Source organism: Caloenas nicobarica, chromosome 10 (genome assembly GCF_036013445.1).
Source record: "Caloenas nicobarica isolate bCalNic1 chromosome 10, bCalNic1.hap1, whole genome shotgun sequence".
Lineage (NCBI taxonomy): Eukaryota > Metazoa > Chordata > Aves > Columbiformes > Columbidae > Caloenas > Caloenas nicobarica.
In genome coordinates, this window is record NC_088254.1 from 13,976,156 (window position 1) to 13,996,861 (window position 20,706).

Here is a 20,706-nt window from a genome sequence, read left to right on the forward strand (position 1 = left end):
GATAATACTTTTCTACTAAAAATCATTCTGGTGAGTTTTGACATCTTTATTTATCTTCCTAGTAGAGTTGTAAAGGTACTTCATCAACACCTCCTTAAAGAATAGCCAATTACCTCGTAACCTCCGTTGGAAAGGGGAATAGTCTTTTCCACAGGAGACTGTCCTGGGGTCTGTCCCAAGTACAGCTTGAGTGACTCCCTCAAGGTCTGAGCTAGAGTCTCCTTACGGGTTACCCACTCATCTGTTCTTTCTTCTATTTGATTCTTCCTCTGTATATACTGGCAAGAAGTCATTGGCTCAAGATGATAAACTGTCCACAGAATCAGCCACATGGTGTTGACATTTTTCTATGCTCACTGTGTATGTAGAGCGTAAATACTGATTTCTGTCTGGCACAACTGTTCTTAGATTTGTAAGGGCAGTTTTTCTGCTGTAAAGGGAAAGATAATTTTTAATCAAAGATCAGGAGAAAATCTTGGAATCCTAATTTGGATTTTTCCTTCCAGAATATGTTGGTCAAATATATACTCCTGTATCTCCCATTTGTGTTTTGATCATCAGCTGCATTTGGATATATAATAAAGAGCAACTGCAACCTTTTGAAAAAATGACCTATGAAACTCTCTATTTGATTTCTTGTAAATTGTACCCAAGAGCCACTCAGGATTACTTTATTAATGAAATTCAGCCCCTTGGCTCTAGTGCCATTTTGAAAATTGCTGTCAGATATTAATGTGACCCTCAAAGTCAGAGACTATCATACACTAAAACCTCATTTTATTCAGTAAATTCATGATCTGTAAAATAAGATTTTACTATAGCTCATCAGAAGCATAAATGCTTTCTAATAAAATGATGGATTATAGACTGAGCCGGTTAGACCTCTTTATTGAAGATGAGAGGCTTCTTACAAGATGAAATCTGAACAGCAGCCTGCGGTGGTGTGCACTGGAGATAACTAGGTTTGAAAAGTGCTTTTCTTATGTCTGGTTGCTGATTATTAGTATGACAGAAGGTGATGGCCTTTCTCAGGTTGAAGCAGACTGCAGATATACTTTTGGCATAAGTCTACATAACTAGGGAGCTATTTTATATTGTGTAGATATGTCTTCATGAAGTTTCTCCTTTTTTTCCACTGAGAGACTTTGAGAAAATATTTAGGTGATGTCCTTTTTCCCCTAAAAAGGATACAGCTTTCCCTGTTCTTCATGATTCTTTCTCCTCTTTTCCTACATCTTTTTGTTTGTGAATTTTGAGAAAGACACTTGATTATGCATTCTATTTAAGTATCAAATAGTATTATGTATTGTCTGCTTTGTGTGCAAACACACATTTACGTGTTTTAGCTATGTTTTAGCTGTGCGCACACAGGCGCAATTAAATGGAATAAAATGACAGTGTTTCTACTGTGCTGTGATTATTTGCAGGTTTATTCCTGAACCCTGGTCTCCATGCAGTGCCACGTGTGGCAATGGCATCCAGGTGCGAGATGTGAAGTGCCGAATTCTTCTCGCGTTTACTCAGACTGAGGTTGAACTGCCTGAGGAGGAATGTGAAGATGTGAAGCCACCAACAGAACGAGTCTGTCACCAGCCATCCTGTGACAGCGATCCTGTCTCCATCACACCAGAATTTTCACGTGCTGAAGATGGCAGTGTGATTTACGACTGGGAATATATTGGTTTTACTCCTTGTTCAGCCACATGTCTTGGAGGTACGTTTATTTAGTTACTCATCCTGAGGTGCAAGAATGTGGTATTGCTTGACATTGTTGGGCCTTCTGTTAGTGTTACCCTGAATTATTAATATCTATATTGATCTGCAGGAAAACATGCAGCTTCGAGTTTTAACTTTTCCTAGGTTATCCATAGAGTATTTCAAAGCACTTTGTTTCCTTTATATCCTTTGTTCAAACACCGACTTTATTTGGTCAAGTAAGGCACAAGAAGTTGTTGATACAGCAACTTGCTTTAGTCTTGTTGCTGCAGGAGTCTTGGCTGCCAGGCAGTTGGTGGTACCAACATGTTTAATCCCTCGATGATGGGCATGTCAGATGATCTTTCTTTTCCTAGGAACTGAAAGTGTGTAGTTTGGAGTTAAAATTCCCATGTTAATTATTCCTTATATTTTCAAAGACTTTGTACTACCATTTTCTGCAGTACAGTAGGGATGCAAAGTTGTAATTAGGCAGACTTGTTTTCTGTTTGACTGTCACGACGATCAAACAGGAGTTTGTTTAGATCTCAGTATGGTGTATCACTCTGTAGGAACTCTGTGCCATACATCTGTCTGCAAGTACTTAGGCACATTCCTTTTTGGATGTAATTGAATCTCCCTGTCGTCCTAAGTACATGTTACTAGACAAGGCTGCCGGTGTTGCCACTGCATACTGTGCTTTGGGACCGAACGCAAGTGAGTTATGAAGTGTTAAGGGGAGGCAGTGGAATTGTGAACACACCTATATATGACAGGACTGATGACATCAGTGGGAAGTGAAGACAGTTGTACCCATAGAAGAAATAAAAAATAGAGCAAAAGGAGAACAGAAACAATTGGAAGCAGAGAACTAGTCTAGAGCTCACGGAAAGCAGTCTCTGAACTACACACCGGTTCAGATCTCGGAGACAGGAGTTGGGAGGGATGCCCTAGAATGCCATCGGTGGGGTGGTAAGTGGCTGATAAGTGCCTCCTTTTTCGTTTACTACTGCTGTTCACCGGTGGGGTCGATCCATGGGAATAGCAGCACTTGTGATCACCAAAGTTGATGCATCCCATTCCCTCCATTGCCTTCAGTGGGCATTTTCACTGGTAAGGTAGAAGGGGTTGTAGTCCAAGTATATACGTATAAAAATGACATGGTAGTGACAGCTATAGTGACTGAGTGTCTGTTTCTTCATTTTAATGAGGATATTGTTTTTAGAAATAAGGAAATTGTACTCTAAAGCAGAAACCCTGCTATTATTACTACTAAATTTGTAGTTCTCTTTTTCATAGCTCAACTGATTTTTGAAACGTACAATCATTTCACTGCTGTCTTAAATTCGCCCTACTACATACAGCTTTTTAGCCAACACCTTTGTCAGAGGTGTTCTAAAACTCAAAAGTTTTTGAATTTTGAGGACATCAGCAGACATCTAGTCTGAAATAATCTCTAGGCTCTGCCCGCTATTGTGTTTGTGCATGTTTTCGTTGTTTGCATCTTCACATGTTCAGTTTGTCCATGCAAAAACATTCACATGAAAACTTGCAGCTGGAGTGCAAGGGGCCAGTAATTTAAGGAGCCTGTACTGAAGACTTTAGTTTCATTTACTGGCATAAAGGAACTTCAAAATGACTGATGAGCAGAATCGCATGTTCAGCTTAATGTTCCTGAGGGAGCTGAGTGTGACTTCTGTTGTCTTCGGGCCCTTTCATGAATTTGTGAAGTTGCCTGACCCAGAATTGTCCATTGGGTGTTCACAGTAATCGAACCATTGGTTTGAAATGCAATAGAAATTATCCATTGAAAGAAGTTTGAAAGAAAGGATCTGTTTGTGTTCTTGAGAATTCTGTGGTATCACTGGTACTATGTCTAGACATTTTTCTCATGTGGTGCTCCTGGGAAATGTGGGAAGTTGTCAGGATATTTTATCAATGAACAGCTTCAGAAGTCCCTGTGCTGTTATGGTATTTAGGTAGCAGTGATTTTTTCCTTCTATCAGTTCTGGTCTTCTTGCTGCTTGGCAAAGGATTTCAAACAGACCAAAAATTACCTGCCGATAGTTTTAAGGGAACCAGACATCTCTTCTGTTTCCAACTTATTGCAATGTACTGACTAATGATCTCACTGTCTACTATTTTTTCCATTGTGTAGTTCAAAGGAGCTGATCCATTTCTGCTAAGTTTTATGTTCAAATCTCATTTCAATTAGATGAACTCTTTCATTACAAGAAATAAATGTTGTCTGAGTTTGCAATATCCCAGTGTAATGTAAATTATATTAAGTATTTTTCTCTACTATGTATGTATCTAGCAGTGGCTATTAAAATAAATACCTCTGGATTTCTGCATCCTCGGAACTCCCTCCCCCCATTTCCTAGTGCTTGATTCTCTCTGGATGAGGGAAATGTCTGCAGGTCTAGGTAGGCTGGAAGCTTTATAGCCACTGTTTGAGCATGGACTAAATCTCTGTTGCAGCACTTGTCACTCACACCTTTTTTTTAAATCCTGATACTGACTGGACTTTTAATTCAAGCTCTCCTCTGGTCCCTCTCCAAAGCAGATGTAAAAATGCACATGGAAACATCGTTTTTGAGGTATTAGAGTTGCAGAGATAGAGCAATCTGCAAGGCATTATCAAACATAATCTTTACTTTACAGTTCATCATATGCGACAGGTTCTAGAGCATTAGCAACACGAGTTTTTGGCCGTTTCGTGTGTTTCTGCACCAAATCTGTGTGGTTTGTAATGCAGAATGTTGGGTGCCATACATCTTGTTGCTTTTGAGGACTGCTACATTGTATTATGTCTGTTAGTATAACTAATGCAACTTTCCTCAATCTTTCCATGAGTCCAATAAAAGTTGTCCAGGCTAACTGAGGCAGATGTCCCCTTTAACGTCCATAGGAAAGTCCGTAACCATTCTGACAGCTAAAGATCTATTTTGTCTTCAGTGACTGAAAGAACCCCAAAGTGAAAATAATCCAACTGTGTGATGGGGGGTATTGGGATTTGTCCTTATTTTCCCCCAATGTTTGTGCTTTGTTGGTTTTGTTTGTTTGTTTTTTCAATCTGAAGAACTTTGGTGCTGATGTGAGAGCCCCCAACATAAGTATAATTTTCATAATATTGTCAGTGAGAAGTGATAATTATTATCAGAATAAATGGTATGCCTGAGGAGAAGAAATATTTTTCTTGTAATCTGTAGTATTTCTTTAATGTTGTCAATCATTTAACTACTCTGCAATATTTTAAAGGGATGTTTTCCATTTAAAAAAATAATTGAACATTTTCTGGGTTCCTGTTTAAAAATACTTTTGATTTCAAGAGACAGATCTTGGTATTTCAGTGTAATCATTATTATTTCTATTCCATATGCTTCAAAAATTATTATTCAGGCCTCCCAAAGTCTTTATGTTGGCTTAAAAATAATGAGATTAAACAATACATACATTAGGCACTTCCTGTTGTTTTCTCTGTAGTCTGTGGCTTTGGAAGCTTTAGAGTGCAGTCAAGTTGTGTTTTCAGGCTTTTGTCTGCACCATAATGGCTAAAAGTTTACTAGTTTATTTATAAGAAACCTGAGATTCTTAGAAAATCAATGGATTCTAGCCAAATTTAAGGACTCTTAAGAAAAACAACGAGCATTCTGAGACTCACATATAAAGTTGAGAGCATTTGCAATAGTGTTGTAGGCAATTTGGTAACTGGTTACTCCTACGACTAGTTCCGTTAACTGCAGACACCAACTGTTTGCTCTTTTACAGAAGGAATATAAATAACATTGCCAGTGTCAATAGATTTACAGAGGCTCGAGCATGTGTAGGACTTGGCATTTCTTCTGAGTTATTTTCAGCTGATAGTACATAATTTTAAGCAGTCACCAACGGAGACTAGCTGGTAGAAATAAGTGACTGTCCTTCATCTTCCAGGTAGAGAGAATAGATCCACCCTCTTACCATTTGTGCACCAACTTTCCACCCCCATTTTTCTGGTGCTCTAAAAAGGGCAGAAACAAAATTCTGGACTTTTTTCAAGCATTCTGATCTTTTAACACGGCTTCATGCCGTGTGTATTTCACTGCACAGAAAAACTCGTAAAAGAATGTAAATGTATGTGGTTTGAATGCTGGGTTAAAATAGAAAATATTCTATTTCACTGAATAGTAGGATAATTACTACAATAGTGCATCAGATTACTGTAAAAATACTTAGTGCTCCCTGCTGCATACATAATGTTTTAGTTAAATTATCTACTATGTTTATATTATAAGCCAAGAAAGTCATACATATAAAACTTTGCTTGTTTGAATAATAGATTTTTCCATTTTCCAATTGACATAGAATAAGAAATTTACCAGCGATTGAAGTTCCCAACTAATGTAAAATTATAGTTGGGGGCGAGAAATCTGGTTAATTGTCAAGACATTTTGACAGTTAAGTTCAAGCAAATGCTGCGTCCATTAAGTGTGTGTTTGATTCATCAGTCGAATCGAGTCCTTGAACTGAGAACTAAGACACAGGAAGGGGGTCCGCGGTATGTTTTTTAACAACTCCTTAATATCTGTTTTGTACTTATGGCATCAAAATGGTACCATTTTTCCTTCAATAAGGCTCCTGTGGTGAGGAATCACTAGTGCAGTTTGTGCCCTGCAGTGAAATCAAATGAAAGACACACCGCATGGCGACGTTTGCTTCTGGTAACACCATCAAGCTGGGTGGGTCCTGCTGCACAGCAGAGGTGCTTTAATGAACTCCAGGTGGCAAGTTGCAGTCAAAACCTGTCACCCGGTTATGACATGCCTTTTGTTCATTTGCCTGGCCAGTTTAGGTTTTATAACGCTGAGATAGAATGTTCCCATGGGATTATTGCCGACTTAGATGGCCTGGAAGGAATCTCATTTTGTTCCCTCCTTTGTGTGAGGTATTAAGATGATATTACTTATGACAACCTGTTCTGGAGCAGCGTCACCTCCGAGGGTGGTTTTCCCACAGGAACACAGTGAAGTCAGCAAAACTGAAGACTGGTAGCATCGGGTGGATTTTGACATGAAAGAGACATTATGTTGGTACTTGATATGGGCTTGATTGCTTGTCTCATAATGTCATTCTGTTTCTGACAGAGACACTTTCTAAATCTTGATTTCTCTCCTGTAGACAGATGTGCATTTCCTATGCAAGGGGACAGGGAAGCTGCTCTTGTTAAGCACGTGGGGATCAATTGGACAGAAAATGTTTGATTTCCTTGTTTGTCAGTCTGGAATAAAATACTAGAGTTTTAGAAACCATGTTTATTTACTGGTTTGTCTTTTTGGGAGGCATTTTAGTGTCTGCATTACAGTAATGGTGTTCTCTATTAAAGGACTCTTCTCAGCCCTACTAGTAAAATATGTATTACTCAATGCATGTTCTGTCCTAACGTAATTATCAATACTTTGATATAAGAGAGCTGAATAGGTTGTCAATCATATTTAAGGTCAGGTCTTCTATAAAAATTCGTCACTTTGTAGATGTAGTCAAAACATTTATTTAACAAAGTCTTTCTGAACTGAAAATGAGTCCCAGAGGGGATCTAGAGGTGTACCCAGAGAGCCTGAAAGAAATGAGAATCTATGTTGTTGTGAAAATCGCTGCTGGTCTGCTCCTGCTGAAGTGTCTGAAATGGTTGGACTGGTTCAAGTGTCACAAAGAAGGATTGTGGCCTGGGCTGGAAGCAACAAAATAGGTATTCTATTATTTCAGTGCTTTTTTGTTCTATAGGATTATGATTATTAGAATTGCTTATATAGAGCATCCCAGCTATACAGGATCCCCCAAGTATATCACAAACCATCATGTCTTTCATGTGCATGCAAGTGAGCTTTGAAATTGAGCAAGGATTTCATACTAAAAATATTATACATAAAATTGGATAATTACATAGGTTTAAAAGTAAAAGTAGTTCACAAGATGTGTATTTGCTAAGCTGACTTGTTCTAAAGCAAACTTATATTACGTTTCATTTTGACTCATAGAAATGTGAGTATTGGTAATCTTTCATGCTTCAGTAATAAGATCCAGGTAGCAAGAGCTGCAGATCAGGTGCCAAGAATGGTCACAAGTGAGGAAAACTCAAGACTCAGTCAGATTTGCTGCCTTCAGCAAAACTATTGCACCTCTTGGCCCCCATGAGAAAGGTTCTATGTTTAGTCAGCCATTCTCCTGATTATAGTTTTGCAAGTTTTCTGCGTTTTTTTAATTACCTTTTTTTTCCCAGAACTTTGGCTCCTTAAAGTGAAGGTGAGAATCACTTTTACGCTGATTTTGGCAATGAAGCCAGTAGTTGGCTTGGGACCATTACAGAACCAGGCAGATGTAGCATCTGATGGTGGACAGACAGAGAAGTTGATTTTCTGTGGGTTTTCAGAGAGGTAGAATGTCAAATCAAGCCTTTTAAAGATCACAGAAGTGCTAGATAAAATTCACAAATATCTTTTGAGCATTAAATACAGAAACTATCTCTGTCATCCTTTTGAGATGTTACTTTAAAGCCTGCTATCTAATTCAGTGTTTGGAGAATTTTTACCGAGCTTTATTCCAGAGTAGGCTGTGCAGAAATCTCTTCCACCTTCAGCGTTTCATGAGTGTTTTCCTCTTTAATTCAGGAACACAAGAAGCCATTGCAATGTGTCTGCACGTAGAGACGAAACAAGCCACCAATGAATCCCTGTGTGACAGTTCCAAGAGGCCCCCACCAATGACTCGTACTTGCAATATGAAGCTTTGCCCTCCGAGGTACACTGTAATAATGAAGTCATGTTGTGGCAAAGAAGTGGTTAATGTGACTCAAACAAACATTGGCTTTCTCAGAAAGGGTTCACATTGCGGACCTGTGGTGTTGCTCTGGGATGAAATTTCACTACTGTCTTTAACAAGGTTTTGGGGTTGGGTGTGTTTTTTTGGTCTTCTTCACTCCTTTTCCATTCTTCACATCTCACTAATAAAATAAGGAACATTTTCTGAAATAGATCTCTTCTGTGTAGTTATTTGCCAGAGTTGGAAAAACAGCCTTAACTCTTCTAATGGTACAAGGAAAATTTTAAGGCAATTTCACAAAAGAAACCCAGAGAATATTTACTTTCTATCCTTACTGAATGGAAAAAAAAAAAAAAAAGGTGAAATTATGATTTAAAGTTATTGTAATTTCATGCTTCTTTAGTAGCTCCACATAGTCCTTATGGCTTCTTATGTTTATTCAGAGATCCTGGAAAAAGAACAAAAGCAGTTCCAATCCAAGAAAACCTAGCTAATTTGGTCACTTGAAAGGGCCATATGTGAAATTTTGACGTGTGCTGCCTTATTTACCCACTTCTGATCTCTGACATCCCTGATCCCTTTGCATATTGTTTCTACATGTTTGCAGAAACCTCCTCTTGCAAAATGCAGGAAAGAAGTTAACAGGAACAGGATGTTTTATAGAAAACATATACACATTTAAAGGAAGTTTGGTAAATGTAAGAAAGGTCTATTTACATATTTACATTTATAAATGTAAATGTCAGCAGGTTGCCAACAGGCTGGTTTTTTTATAAGGAGCATTGTGAAAGTAAATGCCGGAGTTGCATTTGTCTGCAAATGGCTCTTCATTTACTGTTAGTAACTTCTGCATTTCCTTGTTACCTGTAGGTTTATAAATCTAGTTTATAATTTTGCATTACAGCCACACCGAAGGGATGTTTTAGCCATGTCTCAAAAGCTGTGCCTCCGGTTCTGTTTTGCTCGGGTCTGTTTGGGTACAATTGCTCCTTCTCCATTCTGAAGTGCGTTGCTAAAATGTGGCCTTGGGGCTGTGTTGTTGGAACAGGTGGCAAAGCGGCCCCTGGAGACGCTGCTCGGCCACATGCGGGGTCGGGATCCAGACACGAGACGTGTTCTGCCGGCAGCCGGGAGGATCGGCTGCTACTGAAGAAGACTGCAAAGACAAAAAGCCACATTCTTTACAAGCTTGTAACCAGATTGATTGTCCGCCTGTTTGGCACGTTGAGGAGTGGCAACAGGTATGACTGGCTCACAGAAATAGTTGAAATGTGTTCCTCTGGCTAGGTACTTGCAATTCTCTAGCTGGAATCACATGGAACGTAGCTCCTAAAGTATGGTATGTTAGTGTTTCAACTGCTTTCATGAGAACAAACTAGCCCAGGGTCAAAAATACTACTTTTGACTACTATGCCAATGGCATGATGAGTTGGAAAGTCCTTTTTAAGATTTCAAAGTCTGGATACCAGTTACTCCAGACATGACCTCTCTTTCTATGCTCTGAAAATGCAATAACCTGCTTTTGGAAACATCGCTTCATTTTAAATTTTTTTTTTTTTTTTTTTTGTCTCAAGGACAAAGTTTCCTAAACTCCCACCAGGTATATTAACTGATGTGAGACAGGCAGATCTACGTGTAAGATGCATGTTTTTCTCTAAGATTTCTACTTCTTAATTGTGTTCAAGTGGTGTGCCTTTTTAACTTAGTAGCTAGGTTCTCATCGTATAATATATTAGCTGAATATTTTAAAAGAAAAATTTTCTATGCGCTGCTTGCTTTTAATTAAAAGTAGATGTCATTTTTCAAGAGAGTGTAATTGGCGAGGACAGGGCTTACGATATTTATGTAAAATAAGTGTAATGGGTGAGCACAGATGTCCATGCAGGTGTACATGCTGTGTTCTCTTCTTGTCCTCAGTGTTCACGTACTTGTGGAGGAGGGATTCAGACCCGCAAAGTGTACTGCAGGCAGCTGCTGACAGATGGAAGTTTCCTGAAACACTCTGATGACACCTGCCAGGGACCTAAATTGCCAACTAGTAAATCTTGTGCAAAAGTTGATTGTCCTCCTCAGCTAGTTGTAGGAGAATGGTCCAAGGTAAGCAGCCCCCAACAAGGGTGAACCAAAACCTTCCATTGCAGCATGAGCTCTAAAGATGTCTGCTTGGGTGAATAAGATGTTTGGAGAAATAAATTCACAGGGTAGCTGGAGGTTTCACAAGGCACGTGTCTGAACTAAACTGTGCCTACAGCTGCTGTGCGTCCCTGCCTGCAGCCAGACCCATCACACCTCCCTTCCTGCGCTGTGTTTCAGTTGCTGAAGGACAGGCTGTAATGCTTTGCATGCATTCTATCAGACATGTTTACCTATCAGTTATTTCAGAGTATGGCTTCCAAAAAGCAAAACTTCCCATTATTCTGGAATATGTCCTCCTTTCCCATTTAATGCAAGCTTGCTACCACTCCATGTTCAAAAAAGGTTTGTAAAAGTGAATTTAGAGGCGGCAATTAAAGATTTATGCAATACAAACTGGGAGAGAGGGTTGAGAGACTTGACACGGAATGTGCTGAATTGTTTCTCTTAGGTAGTAGATCTCATTGCTCTCTTCTGCCCATGGTTGGACTAAAGAAATACTGTTATGTTGTTTTAATTGTTCCTGAGTTGTCTGTCTTATATTCTTATTGCCTGGAAAAGCAGAGAGAGTTTAATGTCTGGATAAGACAAAGATTCATATGAACTAGAACATGTGCACTCTCTCCCAGAAGTAAAACAAACAAACAGACTAGTTTAAAATTATCACATGTGGCCTGGGACACCAAGTTTAGTTTGACTGCATCCTTCCTTTCACAGTGCTCAGTAAGCTGCGGTGTTGGAATCCAGAGAAGGAAACTTGCCTGCCAAAGCCTGACTGCAAAGGGCCAATATGTCACAGTCAATGGATCAATGTGTAGTGCTCTGTCTCCTTCACTGCTTGTAAGGTCTTGTCAGATGAATGCCTGCAACAGTAAGTATGGTACTTCATGTAGTTTCTTGCTGATTTTGAATGATCTATTTATAAAGAAAAATCTGTACACAGGTTAATTCACTCATCTCCCTATACTTTTACAATGTTACTAATCTGGCATAAACCGAGCGTCATAATTACTAGACCGGTAATAACAGGATTGTTTTACAATGTTTTTCTGCCAGTCAGAAATAAAGGTTATGATCTTGAGAAGTAGTTTTTGAATGCATGTTAGTGGTACGTACCTTTCATCCTCATACTTACCTACATTTGATCTGATTTTTCCTTTATCCCTTACAACGGGGGTGTCAAACTCATGTTCACCGAGGACCACATCAGTCTCGCAGTTGCCTTCAAAGGGCTGAACGTAATTTTAGGATACGGTATCCTAAAATTTTAGTATACTGTATCCTAAAATTACGTTCGGCCCCTTGAAGGCAACCGCAAGGCTGATGTGGTCCTCAGTGAACATGAGTTTGACACCCCTTCCTTATGCTATCCCAACTGAGGAGGGAAAAAAAAAAAGGAGGGAGAGAAAAAAAAGAAAAAAAAAAATCCATAAGCTGTGTATAAATTACAAAGGACATTAGAAAAGATAAAAATCCAGTTCTGGCCCGTCTTTTCACTGTACTTTTATATTACAGTGGACATTTCACTTAACGTGGTGGAATTCAAAACCTGAAACTCTGTGCCAGTGATAACTTTAGGTATAATTTCTATCTTTCCTTGTAGAAATGAGAATTAAGGTCTCTTGAGCTTTCCAGGAAGTGGTGACAGTACAGACACTCTTCAAAAAATCCAGTATATTATTACTGTCGATATAAAAATCTTTTCAGAAATATTGTCTCTATAAGCTGCACAATTCAGGCACAATCAGGTTATGATACTGATGGTAGCTGCACTAATTGTGTATGTAAAACACCAATGAAAATACCTTACCGATGGAGACTATGTTCAATTATATACAGTAGTTTAGAACAGGAAGTTCTAAATGCAAGTTCCTTATGTCTGAACCTGTGCTCTCCTTCCTTTTTATAAAGCAGAATATTAGTTCGTAGATTTGGGGACCAGAACGCTGAAAAGGAAGGAAAAAAGGAGAGTTTTATTTTTGAGGTGGAGGAAAACCAAAAGCCTTCATGAATGGCCTGGTTTTGGTCACAGATCACAGAGATAGACATGTTTTGACCCAATTCATAGTGCTGTCAAGAATTAACTACTTTACACATTTTGAAGCTTTGCTTTAAAAATTACGCATAAAACAAAATAAGAAATAGAATAATTACTGATTCATACATAATATGAAACTTCTTTTCCTGGCCTGTGTTTCAGATTAACATGCCAAAATCCTGAGGTTCAAAACTCCACTTAAATAAAGCCCTGCGGACTTTCAGGAATGTCCTTGGCATAAGGTTTAATAAAATATTTTTTAGCTGCATATCTATCTGAATTTAATTAATTGTGGATAGTTGAATGGCAGTGTAGCTGGTTCGCAAATTGCTTAGCACAGACTGATATTAAAGTTACATTGTCAGCTTCCACCACGGTGCCAAGAAAGCAGGGCAGGGGACCAGAGAGGGAATTCAATTGTACAGAATGGGTGCAGATCAAAGTCACCAGGGGGAGTCACTGTCCTCTCCATCTCCACAACCACTTGGAAAACAGGGGAGCCCCGGGATCTGCCTGGGGATTCGCCAGTTATGCTGGGGAGGGCAGGGGAAGGTGTGGGACATGTCGGTACCAGGCAGGTGGGTACAGGGTGAGGTGGACTCAGTGAGGAGCCGTGTGACGCACAGCGTGTCCTGGGAGGGGCCCTTGCCCTTGGGAGCGGCGCTTCCGCATGTGCCTCCTCCAGCCTCAGATGAGCTCCTTCTTTTTTACTGTCTGTTGATAGAGCTGAGGCTTTTTAGACTCAATCTTTTACCCTGGGACTAGTGATTGTAGCTGTTTTATACTTAATAAGCCCTATGAAGTCAGAAACATTCCTGACTGTGGGGTCTGAAAAGTACGATATAACGCCAATCTAGCCCCGAGGTCACCAAGACCTGACGTCCAGCTAAAGCTGTAGAGGACTATTAGAAGTCAGCGACGCAGATGGATTTGTACCAGGTAAAAATGCCCAATGGCTCCAGTACGATCTAATCCTTAAGAAAGATTTACCTTGTAGAAAAAACCTCTCCCAAACAGTCCGTTACCTCAGCAGCTGCAAGATTGGATGATACTAAGGATCTAGAAAATGCATACTTATGTGGCCTCATATATTTATATGACCTTATATATTTATATCGCCTGCCATCCACAGCTCTGAACTTTATTTCACTCCTAGCCTCGCTCACCAGTCACCAGTAAAAATATACACACCCTTTAGTGTTGAGCTGCTAATGAGAGTTAGTGGTCTTTCTTTTTTAAAAATGAAATGGATGAGACATGTTAACATATTTACAAGCATGCACTGGGTTTAATTCCATGCTGGAATAACTAGTGTAAACAGAGCACAGCCTGAAGTATTTTAATTTGTGTGTTTAAAGTTACACTTACTGTGTCTGTAAGTTGGACTTTGGAAATGGAAGATTGAATACTGGAACACTTCCCTTAAAATAAATATTTGGGGCCCAGTAACTTATTAAAAACAGGATGCTACTTTAATAATTTCAGTAAACTGAGTGCCTAAAGCAATTTATTTATTGTACCACGTGAAGTGGTTGAGGGAACCATGTATCTGGATAACGAATACCGATTTAAAAGCTGTGTAATTATGAAACCATGATATCCCCACAGGTCTGAACTCATTACCCAAAACATTGAAAATAACCATTTTGTTTTATAAGCATAAGAATGCACTCTAGGGTGTAGTTCATATAGTGTACACACTTATTGAATGCTTGAAGCATTTAGCTTTTCACCTATTTCTTCACAGCATATTTGAAGCATGTGCATATAAGAAGCATGCAATTTTTCAAATATCATTTTTGTGCCATCAGTGTAGTGTCATTTTATTTATCTACCTACCAAGGAGAAATAGCAGTAATGATTTCAGATTCAGGCACACTGAGAAGCGCTTTGATTTGTGTCTGTTTCCTGGCTCATCAACTCATTCTGCAGGCTCAGAGATTTTTCTGTGTCCCATACCAACAGCCTGGGTCACCAAACACAACGAGATTGCTTTCTAGCACCAGTGCGGAGAGTTTCCCAACTCTTCGCAGCTGCCCAATTCCATCTTGCATGGAACGAGCTCAGGGGTGCGTGCCCTTGCTCCGCACCTCCTACAGCCCTTTGGTTCTCACCTACTTGGTGTTTTCTTAGTAAGATTAATTCTGCTGATCAAAGTGGGGTGAGGTGGCTGCCAGGAGCGAGTCAACAAAGTGGTATCTGAAACATTGCAGTCGTTCTGGGGTTGTCTCCAGCGTGCCTGTCTAGCACTGCTGGGAAAGCTGCCCGTGGTGGTGCCCACCCGGCAGCTCCCTGGAAACCTTTCAGCACCCACATGTCCGCGGTGCAGCTCAGGAGGAGTTCACGGTACCCGGTGTCTCCACACCCAGTCTGCATGAAGCCTGATGCCGTTACCGCCTGCTTTTGTCAATTCATCCCATTACTGTATTCAACCTCTCAAAATGCTGAGTTATTTCTCTCCTTCCTCCCTTCCCTCCCTACTTTCTTGGCACAACACTGTGAGCATCTCATCTTTCAACCCAAAGAAATTACCCTCAGCCAGTGATTACCCAGCGGCTTTGCTTGTTGCATGTACTGTGTCTTTGCTGACTGTTTCTTTCACCTCCTGTGTTGCTATCAGTTTGGCTTGACTCAGTCAACCAGCATGGCCAGCCAACATTTTAACAGTCAAGGGGAGCCTTACTTTTTGGACAGGTTTTGGTTTATTTAGGTCGTTCTGCACTCGACGGTGCTCAAATGTGGGGAAAGTGATAATGTGTTCACAGTTTTTTATTCACTTTTTTCCATTCACGCCATGCCTAGCTTTTCTAAGGCACAACAGGAAATATATAGGAAATATAACCATAATAGAATTGCATATAAGTTAACATATTATACAATACAACTATGTATATACTTATGTGTGTGTACCATCTATGTCCTTAATATAGGTATATGTTACCTGTATCTTTTTATTGTTAGGAGACTTGGAAGAAGCAATGGAATTCTTGGCTGTAGCAGGGGAATATTAGGGTTTCATGTTCACATTTTTGCATTTTTGTGACTCAGATAAAAGCATGGCATGTTGCAATCTGACTTGAACAAAGTCAGGAGAGCTCTGTCAAGCGATCTGTGAAAAGCAGATTTTGTAAGCATGACTATCAACGATTAGATACTTTTCAACACTTTGTTTTCTTTCAGAGATTAAACCAAAGCTTCCAGAAAAGTATTCTGCTCATGGACCTCAGATTGTCAGTATTCACAGAGTCTATATTCAAACAAGAAAAGAGAAGCGTATTAATTTTACCATAGGAAGCCGAGCCTACTTACTTCCAGAAACATCTGTTGTAATTAAGTGCCCCGTACGAAGGTTCCAGAAATCACTTATCCGGTGGGAGAAAGATGGACAGCGCTTACAAAACTCTAAAAGACTTGGCATCACTAAGTCAGGCTCCCTGAAAATACACAGTCTTGAAGCCACTGATATTGGCATGTACCGGTGTATTGCAGGCTCTGTGCATGAAACATTTGTACTCAAACTCATTGGTACTGACAACAGATTGATAGAACCACCAAGTCTTAGAAAACACACCAGTGAGAGCAGTAATGCAGATCACAATGAGTCCAACAGCTTAGGGGCCAAATGGCATAAAATGAGCAAAATGTGGCAACTGTGGAGTAAGAAGAATGAGCTCTATCTGGGTGACAGGCAAGTAAGCGATCAGCCATTTCTGCGAAATCTTGAAACCTTTGGGAGTAATTCAGCCGAAGACTTCAGCTCTCGTGAATTCAAGCATAAACGACTGGAGGCAGCAGTTCTCCAAGGTGCCTACAGCATGGACACTGTGCAGTTTGAAGAACTGATAAGGAACATGAGTCAGCTCATTGAAACTGGAGAAGTCAATGATGACTTGGCATCCCAGGTCATTTATCAATTAGTTGCTGAATTATCTAGGCCTCCACAACCAACTACTGAAAAATGGAAGGGGACCCGGAATCAGAAAGTTGCCTCAAAAGTCACAGGCAAATCGCCAAATGAATCTGAACGTTTCAGCACAAAAACTGCTGATAAGTTAACGTCTGACCAGAAGGTTCCGGTTATTATGAGGCAAAAGGAAATTCCTCGAGTTTCCTTCAACAAAACAGTAACTGTGCGAATTGGAAATACTGTTTTTCTGACCAAGAATACTCATGCTGTCAATCTGCTGTGTGAAACAGCTGGTATTAGTGAAGTGAAATACACTTGGACAAAAGATGGCAAGACATTAAAAGCCTCTGAGAAGTAAGTAAACATCTTTTATTTTTTAATGACTTATTTTGTCTATATCAACTGTGAAAATCCACCCTGCTGTGCATTATTAAAACATACTGTTGTAAAAATGAGATAAGCACGATCAGGGTGACTTCCATCTTTTTAGTTAAGTCATTTATGTTTTCTCTTTCAAGAGTCTGTTACGTTGTTTGGCTTTACTAACACCCAAAGGTATGTCTGTTTCTACAGTATCGTGTGGGAGGATTGACTTGTTTTACTAGGTGAAGTGTTTTGGGTGTCCTAAGTGGATATTTCATTTCACCTGCATCAGAAAACGAACAGATTTATACTCAAATTAAGAAGCCTATTGGATTCATTCGTATACCAAATACAGTGGGAACATGTTAAAAACTTCTGCCATGGTATAGAAATCACTCATTTTAAGGAGGGGAAAGATCACTGCTACCATCAACCTTCAAACAATAAATCTCTAGGTATAACTGTAGCTGCATAACTTCAATTTAAAAAGAAAGACTGAGCCTTTATGGATTTTTTTTTTTCAATACTTTAGAGTTTGCAAATATTTTTATTTGGGACAGTGAAATACAAAATAATAACCTGTTACCATCACTTTTGAGAACTATACCTGAAGAACAAGTACAGCAAGTGTGTGTTATATTCAGGTATTTGCTCAAAACCAAGCAAACACTTTTACTTCATTGTTGATAAATTAGAAGCTCACCTGATAATATTAACATTAACCTCGTGTGTGAGCCTTGTGGAATTATAGTTAGCTCTTGAGTAATGAAAAAAATGATTCTGAAATGATAAAGGCGCTTGTGGGTATTTTTCAACATACTTAACTGATTAACCACACTGCCAAGAAAAATATACTTCTGCAGGGCTATCAATTAAAGCAAAGACGTGAAAACGAAGCCATTTTTAAAAGTGCAAATGTTTTTGGAACCATGTAGCTCCCACAGGTTATGTTTATTTTGTGAAATATGCATGATTTCCCATGAATTTGTTGCAAGTGATGCTTTCATTTTTTTCACAATAAGGTTTCTTATGCACATATGTATATGTGTGTGTGTACTCAAAAGCCGGTGAGATTCGTAGTATTAAATCTGAAAAAAGAAAGTCAGGAGGTAAATGGGCTGTTTTTCTGCCGGGTTTGTAAAAGGCCATACTTAAACCATGCGTGAGAAGGCTTTTGTTGAAACACAAGTATTTTTGGTATGGTTTTGTATATCTCTTACTTTTCTAAGTGTGCTCAGTGTGGGAGAGTACCAGAGCTACAGGTTTTTTGGACTTGAGTCTATGGTGTAATTCACGTAACTTACTCTGGAGAAAGGGAACACGAGGGAAAGTCCAGGCTGCTGTTTTCAGGCTCTTCCCCAGCCTGTGATGCTCTTGTATCTTGCCCCTCCGATGGCAGGCAAGGTATTCAAGTCGCCTGTGGGATTTTGGTGAAAGACTTTAGCTTTAATGATGCTAATGTTAAAATAAAATAATTGAAAAAAACCCCACGCAAACAAAAAACCAAACCAAAACAAGCAACAAAACACTGCAGTAACTTGGAAGTCGGATTGGATCATACACTTGCGAATTCCCCAATCCTGCTGAAAACCAAACTGCTCTGGAGAGAAGGATTTCTTGCCAAGCCTAATACTTTTAATTGTGGTAGTCTGATTTATTCATGCTGTTGTTCCTGAGGGGTTCTGGTTTGTAGTAGCAAACTAGCTGACCTCCAAAGGGCTGAAGAATCTTCCACGCGTGTATTGCTCAGTGCTTCCCTTCCGTCACCAAAGAGGAGCCAGAACTGTGACTGCATGCCCTGGTCTAGAATGGGGAACTCCTAAGAAAGGATTTTGCTACTGGATCTGTAACTCTCGCAAAAAGATTCAGCTGGGTTTGTCGCAGGGTCGTAACCTGTGTCTCTCCTTGAATGCTTTGCAGGGTGATCCTGGACACCATTGGAAAAGTGCAGATTCAGAATCCTACTCAAAAGGAACTTGGTACATATGGGTGCCTGGTTGTTAATGACTTTGGTTTTGATATGGAAACATCTTTGCTATTGCGTGCAGGTAAGATTGTAGCATCCAAAGAATCGGGCATGTATTTTTTTTCTTTAATATAAACACCCATCTCCACTGCAATGTGAAATAGTTTCTTTTGCTGGCAGTTCATGAAATTCTGCCTGATTTAATAGGCAGCAATGAGATGGTCTTGTTGCTCTAACACCGCAGCAGGTGTGAACTGAGTCCACTTATTGCTATCCCACCTGTATTTTCTGGCTGATTCTTTGCAGACTGAATACCGTTCCAAATGTGATTACTTTAAATACAGGATCTATATTTAAAAGTCAAATAAAGCTTTTAAAACTGATTATTCCTTTGATTTCAAAGAGGTTCCTGTCATCTTGTCCTCTGCATTAAATGTTACAAATCTGGAAGCCAGCAATCTCTCGGCAGTTGTTGGAGGTACAATTGTGGCAAGAACTGGAGCGAACATTATTGTTGAATGTCCAGTGACAGGTAAGAAGGAACTGCACTGAAGTTCCCTCTAATGTTGGAATCAGAAGTTTACCTTATATCTTGAAAGAAATTACCAGTGAAGGCAGAAAATAATTGATCATTAGTAAATTTTTATGAGGCATGTCAACTACAGCAGTCCTATTTCTTTTCTGTCTGTCACTTTGATTTGCACGCACGTATGTGTTCGAAGAGACGTTCCTTTAAAAATACTTTTCTTTCCCTGGAGTGGTCTGAGGCTCCATTACGGAGCTTAAAGCCCACCAGAGTGAATGGCTATCTTGCTTCGACAGGAAGCATGGCCAGCTGACTTGCTCATCAGAGAACTTGCCTTGTGTTGAGATGCACATATGTCTAGACTATTGTTAAAATCGAAAATGAAATCTCCAGCCATAGCTTAATACTACTTTAAAACTGACAGAGAAGTAAACTTACCTTTTAGAGCCATCGGTTTGCAGCTGCAGCAAGGAAACAAAGAAAAGTGCTGAGCCATGACAGCACAGAGGTATTTTTTAGGTCAACATCTGTGGAGCAGCATTAAGGTTAATCAGAAGCATTTTAAGCATTTAAGCAGTTCACTGCTTCATTTTATTTTCTAGTCCTTTGTTGGAAAACTAGATATTTTCTTTTTAATCTTGTCATTATTATCTGTTAAGTTTAAACTGTAAGATTTAACTCACAGTGGTAATATTATGTCAAGTATTTAATAAGCAAAGGTCAGTCATTTGTTGCTTGTTGAAAATGATGTATGAAAGTGCTATTAACGATGAACATTGCAACCAAGTGCAAAGAGAGACCTCAGAGAAGTCAGTGTGCTGCTCACATTCGTATCGCTGGGGGAGCGCATATCAGAAAGAGTGTTGATACTGAACTAGAGTAGTGATAGAAATATATATATATGAAAATAGTTCTGCATACAATAGTGGCGCCAGGCTGACATATATTAGGACATGTGGCTCTGCTATTCACTGTTGTATCAAGGCTAATTCTTTGATGAAGTAATATTTTCCAACTATAGTTTGCCAGCCCTGTGTGTAACTGACCTACATCTCAAATTCAGCAGAGAGTTAATGTCACGCTGTTAATATTAATATTGTTAGGATGGGTAAGCAGTTAGCAATTTAAATATAAATTAATATTTTCACATGGGACTGTGGATTTCCAAACGCTTTAGAGTTGTATATTTGTGAGCCAAACTTTAGTTATGCTAAGACACCAGTGTTGACTTAAAAAATGATTTATCTAATTGCTTTATTTCCTGTCATTGCCAAGGAAAT

General features: G+C 39.4%; 1 protein-coding gene across 3 annotated transcripts in view; it reads left to right on the forward strand.

Moving 5' to 3' along the window:
- ADAMTSL3 (ADAMTS like 3) overlaps positions 1–20,706 on the forward strand; it is a 182,312-nt gene that overhangs the window by 137,494 nt on the left and 24,112 nt on the right. For all 3 annotated transcript variants that reach the window (XM_065641638.1, XM_065641639.1, XM_065641640.1), the window contains exons 16-23: positions 1,428–1,714; positions 8,343–8,472; positions 9,542–9,734; positions 10,411–10,590; positions 11,344–11,497; positions 15,845–16,925; positions 18,855–18,982; positions 19,304–19,432. In XM_065641638.1, coding sequence (XP_065497710.1) covers positions 1,428–1,714; positions 8,343–8,472; positions 9,542–9,734; positions 10,411–10,590; positions 11,344–11,497; positions 15,845–16,925; positions 18,855–18,982; positions 19,304–19,432 — 2,282 coding nt within the window. The remainder of the gene's footprint in view (positions 1–1,427; positions 1,715–8,342; positions 8,473–9,541; positions 9,735–10,410; positions 10,591–11,343; positions 11,498–15,844; positions 16,926–18,854; positions 18,983–19,303; positions 19,433–20,706) is intronic.